Source organism: Mus caroli, unplaced genomic scaffold (genome assembly GCF_978045245.1).
Source record: "Mus caroli unplaced genomic scaffold, Mus_caroli_1 scaffold_9, whole genome shotgun sequence".
Classification (NCBI taxonomy): Eukaryota; Metazoa; Chordata; class Mammalia; order Rodentia; family Muridae; genus Mus; species Mus caroli.
Genome location: NW_028227264.1, coordinates 112,541,026 through 112,549,599, shown reverse-complemented (window position 1 = coordinate 112,549,599; position 8,574 = coordinate 112,541,026). Strand labels below are relative to the sequence as shown.

Below are 8,574 nucleotides of genomic sequence, written 5' to 3'. Positions count from 1 at the left end.
AGTAATTATTATTCCTCCTTTTACGTAAGAAATCATTGAAACACAGGTGAACGCATTAGCGAACGTTTAAATCCCTAAACAAAATACCATAGCATCGTCGATAACATTTTATGAACCGGGAGAGAGAAAAAGAGACAGGCACGAATGCCAGTTGTCTTGCACAGACCAACAGAGCTCCCAGGCCAACGAATTGCGCCAGAGTCCGAGCCCGAGCCCAGCCTCCGCGCGGAGCCAGTGCGCAGGCGCAGCACCGGGCGGAAGTGGGGGGGCGGGCCCAGACCGTCCGCGAGAGGAAGAGGCCCGAACGGCTGGGTGAGGCGCCGAGACGGTTTTCGCGGCGAGCCGGGCTCGGGTGCAGCTCAGAATCCCGAACGTGGGTGATCGTCGCAGCCGAGCGAGCGTTGGGGCTCCGGAGCAGCGGTTGCTGTCGCCGCGGACGCCGCTGTTGTCGCCGTTGCCGCCCCGGAGGACGAGGCCCGGAGAGGCCTTGCAGGCCTAGCGGAGCCCGAGTGTGCCGTGAGTAAAGCCAGCGCCCTCCGCACGGTCGCTTGCGGGTTAAGATGGAGGAGATTTCGTTGGCCAACCTGGATACTAACAAGCTGGAGGCCATCGCCCAGGAGATCTATGTAGACCTGATAGAGGATTCCTGCCTGGGCTTCTGCTTTGAGGTGCATCGGGCGGTCAAGTGTGGCTACTTCTACCTGGAGTTTGCAGACACTGGGAGCGTGAAGGATTTCGGCATCCAGCCAGTGGAGGACAAAGGCGCGTGCCGCCTCCCGCTCTGCTCCCTTCCTGGGGATCCCGGGGACGGGCCCCAGACGGAGCTGCAGCGTTCACCTCCAGAATTCCAGTAGTCACCACCGGAGAGAGGGCGACACAGTGACCAGGACAATAATAGAGACTGGTCCCCGTGGCTTTGGAGGAATAAGCTAAGTTGGAGAGAAAAAAATAAATCAACAAATAAAGAAAAAGCAAACAAAAGTCCCATTTACCCCCTTCAAGATCTTAGCATTAAAATACAAAAACAAAAAAAAAAAAAACAAAAACCGAGAAGATGTAAAACGAACAAAACACCCAAAGAGGAGAATTTAGGAATCCCGGTCCATTTGAAAGGGTCTCCCATGCCAGCTCTGAAATCCTGGGCAGAAGAAGGTCCAGAGGCGTCGTGTGCTGTATTTTGAGCTGTATAAAATACACGTGGATGTGCAAGGACCCTGAACTGTCCTCGGTACACAGGTGAGCTGCTGTGTACCCAGCCTATACAATTCTATTTGTTTCTCAGATTCTGCATCTGCCTGATGTCATGGGCCTCCTGCGAAGTTTTAGATGGTGTTGATGGTCAGGCCCTGATCAGTCAGCTTCAGTGGACTGCTCCTCTGATTTCTAAGCCTCCAGCTGGGCCTCTTTGATAACAAATAGAAGTCAGGTGTGAGACTTAAATACTAAAAATATTAATATTCCCGTTTGAATTTGGTGGGAAGCCCTTGTGCCCTTGTCTACAAGAAGTTCCAAATCACCTGTTTTCCAAAGGCCCAGCATTTTGTGGGGACAAGGCCTCGACTTTGGCTCATCAGAAGACCTGTCTTTCCATCCCACTGAGTGACAAAGGTTTGGCAAAGGACAAGGTGGTTTACAAACAGCTCAAGATTTTCCTTTGATGCTATGAGGATGAAGTGTACCTCCTCGACTGCACATCATGTCCAATTGGAAGACTCATGTCTTGAATTACATACTGCGGACATAAGTTTGGTGGTCTTTTCCTACTTTTGAGTTACTGGTGATGTAACCAGCCCATGGGTCTGACTTGATCATTATGACAGGTCGCTGTCCTCCAGTGGTACCACTGACCTACAGGAGGACATCATGGCGGAGCAGGAGGCTGTTTAAAAATTGAGCCAGGAGGGAACTTTTTTCCATCTGCCTTCAATAATGTGAATGAGTTTAATGCTAAGAGCCCTGAAACAGGCCTGGTTTACCTGGTATGGTTGCAGAATCCCTTCTTCAACTGGGCAGTCAGACCTCTGCTGTGCTAATTAAGACTGTTTCCACCTTCTCTGCCCTCACAAACAGCAGTTCATCACTTGGTCCTCAGAACCTCCTTCCAGCAGGGGCTGTATATTTCTTGATGGAAAGTTGGAGGCAGGGTTAGAAGTAAAGGGGAAGTGAGTGGCATATCAAAACTGGTCTGTTTCAGTCCCTAAATGGGGGGTTATGAGGGGTGGGAGTCCTGAGGTGAGCAGAAAAGAAAGGTGCTGCTTTATTTGAAATGTTTTCTTACCTCATTCTGTGCCCCAGTAAAGGGTCCAGCCTCATCTGTCTGGCTTGGCCATGTTCCTGTCACTGCTCCACTGCCTCTCTGGTGCAGCTCATGATTCCAGGTGCTGCTTGCCACACTAGGTTTTCTCTCGACCAATTTCAGCTCATCTTCCAGTGCTGCTCCTCCGAAACCTACACAAGTTTCCTTTTTCCTTTTGTTGTCGTTTTTGTTTTCTAACTTTAAATTTTTATGTTGTTTTGTTTTACCTGTTTTTATGGAAGCCTTAGAGGAGAATCTCTCATGGCTCCCACTGTTTGGATTGGAATGGGAAAATAACAAAAACAAAAAGATCTTTTTTAAATTTACAAGGCAGTGTCATGTCTAAGTGTTTCTCTTATATAAAGCTGCCTTGCTAGCATATCTCCCTGCCTGTCATGAGTTCTTTCTTCCCATTGCTACTTGGATACGGCCTCTTAGGACTTACTGCAGAGCCAGGAATGCTGGCATACACAAGGAAGGAGTTGGTTCTGCTCCACATTTCTAATCCTATTGTGTATGTATCTTCCTTCTCCCAGGAGCTATTTGAAGTGTGTGGACTAATTTGGATTACTGTACTCAAGAGTTGAGGCAACTATAGTGCTTGAGCCTTGAGACTGTCTGTTGTTGCCTTCTCAGAGTTTTGCAACTCAGGGTTGGGGCCTAGTTAAAGTTTGGATCCTTAGTCCAAGAATTTTGAGAACGTGAGTAAAACCTTGGCAGGAGCTAAAAAATACTTAAAAGATACCTTGCTACATGAGTTCTTTAAAAACCTCCAATGAATTGTGGAAAAACAAAAAAGCAGTGTGAAATTCCTGCTTATATAAAGTACTTGGGAAACATGAAAGGGAGAAAGGCCATGGCCCACTCACTCTTGCCTTCAGATAGGGAGCTCAAATGTGACTTTAGTTTTCTTGCCTTTTCTGGTTAGAACATAAAGATGTGGGTGGTAGTTTGGGGTAATGGGTTTGCTCATATTACTTCCCTTCTTGTTAATTGCTTTTTTCTGTCTCCAACATTTTCATTAGGGCCGTAGCTCCCCACTCTGTGTAGATAAAAGGTGGGTTCAGTCCAGCTATTATTGCCCTGAGGGAACAAACTACTTTTTTGGGAGCAAATGTTCTCCAGCATATAGTTGACAGTGGTTAGGAGCCCTCCCCTTCCCCTCCCCTCCTGTAACAACAGAATTCTATCCTTCCTCTTCTGTTCATTGTATTGACCAACCAGTAATCCTATTATGTATCTGAGTGTATGTATAGGGGGAAAGGGGTTCTTTACATTTTCTGTGGTTTGTGGTTTTTTCTTCAGTAAATTAGTTCCCACCATCGCATGCCCAGGGGCCACTACCTGGCATTACCGCATGCTGGGATCATTGGGGGAGGGTAGTTTGAAATTCACCACTGTCCTTTGTTTTGGAGATTCTTATTTTTTAATAAGTAATCCGTCCTACACAAATAGCTAATTAACTCTTGTGTTCCCCCTGCCCATATGGCTGCTGGTGTAAATAAATTGCATTTTCCCATTGCTAAATGATAATAAAATTTAAAAAAATATTTTGACTCATTTTCTTAATGGCATGTTTCCCAGGGGTTGTTGGCATAGCAAAATATTTTACCACTCTTGAATCTAGGTACTTGAATGGGAGTTACATCAAAATCCATAGAGGAACTCTGTCTAGCTTTTATTTCTCATATAATCCTTCAAATTTAGCTGTCTATTGAATGAAAGAAAAAAAATACATAAACTTCCCTTTTTCATATGAGGTAAGAAGACAGTAAAATAAATATAGTCCGGGCTACTAATAATGGTGCATTGTGGTAGTTTAACTTGTATAGAATTTGTTTTAGTATATACATCATCTTCAAACTAACTTGACAAATGATAAGTAGCAGAAAATGCTTCTACCTACTGTCCCTTAGTTTGTCCCACTCCTTTAGGGTTTTTATTTGCTTTTGAATAACATCTCTTAATTGTAATCTACAGTTTGAGCATTTCCTAGGAATTGTACATAAAATTTAGTTCTGTCCAAAGTCACCATGTTCTAGTTCTAATTCATTAGATAGTTCAAGGTGGGAAGTAGACAAGTCAGAAGTCATGGGAACGGGACCAGAGTAGGAAACTTCTAGTTGAATACTCCAAATAGCCTTCTCTTCCATGATCATGAGTTGTAATTAAATGCAATTGGCCACCTAAGACCTACAGTCATATTTGTTGAGAAATTGTTTTAAAAGAAAATGGGAAGGCTCTGTTAAAGAGCATGTGACAAGTTTACTATGCAAAATCCTAAAAATCTCGATTTTCCTTAAATTTCTATTAAATGAAATCTATATGGGAATCTACCATAAGATTTTATTTAAATTATCTGATGCAGACATCCTATTTTGTAGAATTAGATTTAATATAGTTAGTCCTTTGTTTTCTAAAATCACATAAAGACCAACTATGTTCTATAGGTAGTATCTTTATTGTTAGAAAGGATATCAAATAGTTCATAGCTCTGCTGGATTTAGTAATTTCAAGTTATTTGAAGTAAGGATTCAGGAAAACTTGCTCTGCAGGCATTAATGATAACTGCCCTCTGAACCTGAGTTGTCAGTCTCTGTTCATTTAACAAATGAAGAGCTGGTGTCTACCTGCTTTTAAACACTGTGAAACAACCAACAATTAAACAACGCTGAAAAGTTTAACATAGTGTCAGCTCTCAGCTTACCTTGGGATATAATACTTTAAAAGTTTACTGTGCTGGAAAAAGTGTGTCATTCATAGTTCAACAGATACATGTTCTTGATAGAACTTTGGAGGAGAATAGTAATAAGATGTAATCATTGAAAATATATGGTACAGAAAACTGAAAAGCCTTGGAATTTAGTTCCAGTTGTTTCCCCAATTTTAAAACAGTTCTAGTTCTATGTGAACCTCATTGGAAATATGTGTGCTTAAAAAAAAAAAAAAAAGAATTGTTAAAATTGATTTTAGAACTGAAAATGGCGTGCATCTTGCTGGCACCTGAAAGTTATTACCAAGACTAAATCCTGAAGTCATTAGATGTGACAGAAACAAACTTAAAATGCAAATAGTGTGACTCTTAAGCCAGCACTCATTGGCTGAAATAATTTAGTAAAAAATTAAGTTTCTAAAACTGTAGTTAAAAAAAGAAAGAAAAGAAAGCATGATTCTTAATAACTTTATGATAGTGAATTTGAGAATGAAAATAAATGTTTAAAATACAACTTGTCAAAGTTGATTGAAGCCAGGCATGGTAGTCTTGGCTGTAACTTAGCTTCTGAAGGAGAAATGAAGTTTGATTATCAGGAGTTCAAAGGCAGCCTTAACTGTATAATGATTTCAGTCACTCTAGGTTAAGATTTATGTGACAGTGGTGTGTAAGAATAGATAACCATGTAACAGATTTTAATTCACATTTAACAAATATTTCACATATTATGACTATTTCAGAATCTCATACTGTTGTCATTCTGGTCAGCTGTTATAAGGGAATAGTATTAACCATAAGCTATAACAGAATCTCATTATAATTATAAATTTTATCTGCACATTAACAACTTAGTGTAGAAAAGTAACTTTTTTTTAATGCAGGACAGCTGTATAAATGTATAGGGAGAAATATTTAAAGGTAACAAAATAAATATTAGATTTAAAATCAAAACTTGTTCGTGAAATCAGAAATAAGCAAACTACCTGATATCATAGGTTTGCTGTCCTTTTAAGAGACAGGTATTTTGTAGAAATAATTATAAATATTATAATTATAAAATTTACAAATGTCCAGAGTACATGACCAAAAGGATATGAAAAGTTAAGTTCAGAAAAATGTAACCTAGAATCAAATGGCACAGCAGTTTATGTTATTCAACGTGATAGACTAAAATGGCGATGACCATATGAGCGCATTCCCACTGGATGCCAAGTCCTACTACAGAGATGCTCACACAGTATATTACTACGCTTTTCACAGTAGGGAGGAAATGAAATACTACATGCCCATCAACAGATAAGTGGAGAAGGAAAATATGCTGCGGAGTGGAATTTTTTGAGCTATGTATACATCAAGATAAATTTGTTATAAGAACTGTAAGTTTATTGAAGAAAAATATGAAATTGGCATAGAAATGGGTAGAGCTGGAAAACATTAAATGAGGTAACCTAGAAAGTCTCATTGATGAGATAAAGGTTTTAGCAGAAGTGGGCTAGAGCTAATAGGCATTATGGCTTATAAAGTTGGAGGAGGAATGTTGAGAGCAAGAGAATACAAAGAAGGGAGAGAAAAGAGTGGTGGGGGGCAGAGATTTAGCGGAAATGAATAAAAGGATAATCATTCTCAGTCATATGGAACAGATTTAAACCACAGCAAGTGTACAGCAAAGGCCTTCCTGTCTTCACCACAAAAAATTCAGGTGCATACTGCCACATTCAGCTTGCAATACAAAGTCCAAGAGACAAGTGAAAAACAAACAAGAAATTGCACTATAAAAAATGTAGACACCATTTTGAAAATGGCGTAATAGACCCTGTTGAAATACCTACATCCATGTGGAAAGGCTGGGCAGGCATGATGCAGTGAAGTAGATAAGTAGACGTGTTCCTCCCTGTCTTCAGAGAGAAGAGATGAGAAACAGAAAAAATGACATCCCAGGGTGAAATAAATGAAATCTCACAACATTGTTGTTCCTTTCCCTTTCCTTCTACTGAAGTTAAGTGTGTATTAACAGTTGTCCTTTGTGTCACCTGATTCTGTCCCTCAGTAGTCTCACTAAACATGAACTCGTAACAAATATTCATTTCATTAGGAATTTCATCTGTACCCTTATACCTAATCATTTACTTAAAGGATTGTTTTCTGTAGTTAATTATTTCACCTCATGCTACTGAACTAGGATCACTTTCTTGTGAATATTACTGGGTTCAGAATAAAATTGCTATAAATGAAAAACCTTCAATGAATAACTGAATTGTAACATGAAGAAGAAAGCACCAGGGAGATAATACCCATTACTTCAGTTCTTTCTGGCCAGTGTGTGTACCTAAGCTCAGATCTCCAGTAACCTCACAAAAAGTGAGGTATAGTGGCACCTGTGATCTCCAACAATAAAATGGAGAACAGTCAAGGAAAGACACCCAATATCAACCCCTACCGCACATCCCTACACTAGCAGGTGCATATACCGCACACAACACAATATATACACACAAAATTGAATAGAAACTGAAAAGAGCATACTGACATAGTATTGAATACAAAAGGAATAGAACTTCTAGACAAGAGAAATGTAAATAAAAATAACGGAGAAAACAGTTTAATCAAACTGATAAAAGAAGGGACAAATTAAAAAGAGACAGATGTCACAGAACAGTAACATGTTTTTATGTCTTGTCTCCCAATGATAAACCTACATACTGTAGTAGCAGATAAAGAAGTGTGTAGGGGAAGGGAGGGAGGAAAAGGAGAAACTTTGAAAAGAAAGATTGAAACAGGAAGAAAAGGAAAGAGCGAGGGGAGGAAGGAGAGAGGGAGGGAGGGAACTACTAACAGTGGGAGTAGAAATGGCTTTGATGAAATAATGGCTGACCACAGACATGGGGGCATGGCTCCTACTCTATAAAGTCCATGGATACACAACCAGAGGAACTCAGTCAAAGAGAAATTACCAATATAAACATGGAAAAGTAACGCTGCAAGTGCAGTTGATGCTAAGTACAGATCATAGGTATTTCAAAATGTTGCTGGCCATGAGCATACAAAGTTGAGTGGAGAGCAGTTTGCTTTTCACTACTCCTGACACCCTGATTATTCAAGCCCAACCTGAGTTTAAATACTGTTGTGAAGGAAATTTACAAATTAATTAAAATATCAAATCCATTGGCTTCAAATATGTGCAGTATTTGGGTGGGCGTAACCTAGTCACTCATTTAAGCAGGGAACTGTCAGATCATAAGTGATGGCTGTTTTAAGTAACACATAATAATAGTAAGTTCGTCAAAATTGAAGGGTATGATCTTACCAAAGGAGGGGAAGAAAGTCTGTTGTCACCTTATTCCTACACAAGGAGGCAGCAAACTAGGCATTGTACTTAAATACTGGCTTGACTATTTTCTGATACTTCTAACACTGTAAATAAGAGGTTTTTGTTTTTAATGTTTGACCCATATTGTTGAAGGCACTTAATGATGTCTCCAACCTTTAAATTTCTTGTTTGAAAATTAAACAATTTCAGCTTCTATTGTTAGGTTTGTGGTCCCTTAAAATCTAAGGTTGAACATCC

The 8,574-nt window shown here is 40.1% G+C and overlaps 1 protein-coding gene across 1 annotated transcript; it reads left to right on the top strand.

Annotated features, from left to right (window-relative positions):
* The first annotated feature begins 271 nt into the window (after positions 1 to 271).
* Positions 272 to 1,046, top strand: Atxn7l3b (ataxin 7 like 3B). Its single transcript, XM_085843165.1, has one exon. It carries the CDS (start codon positions 561 to 563, stop codon positions 852 to 854), a length of 294 nt encoding a protein of 97 aa, XP_085699291.1. The 5' UTR covers positions 272 to 560; the 3' UTR covers positions 855 to 1,046.
* Positions 1,047 to 8,574: the final 7,528 nt, after the last annotated feature.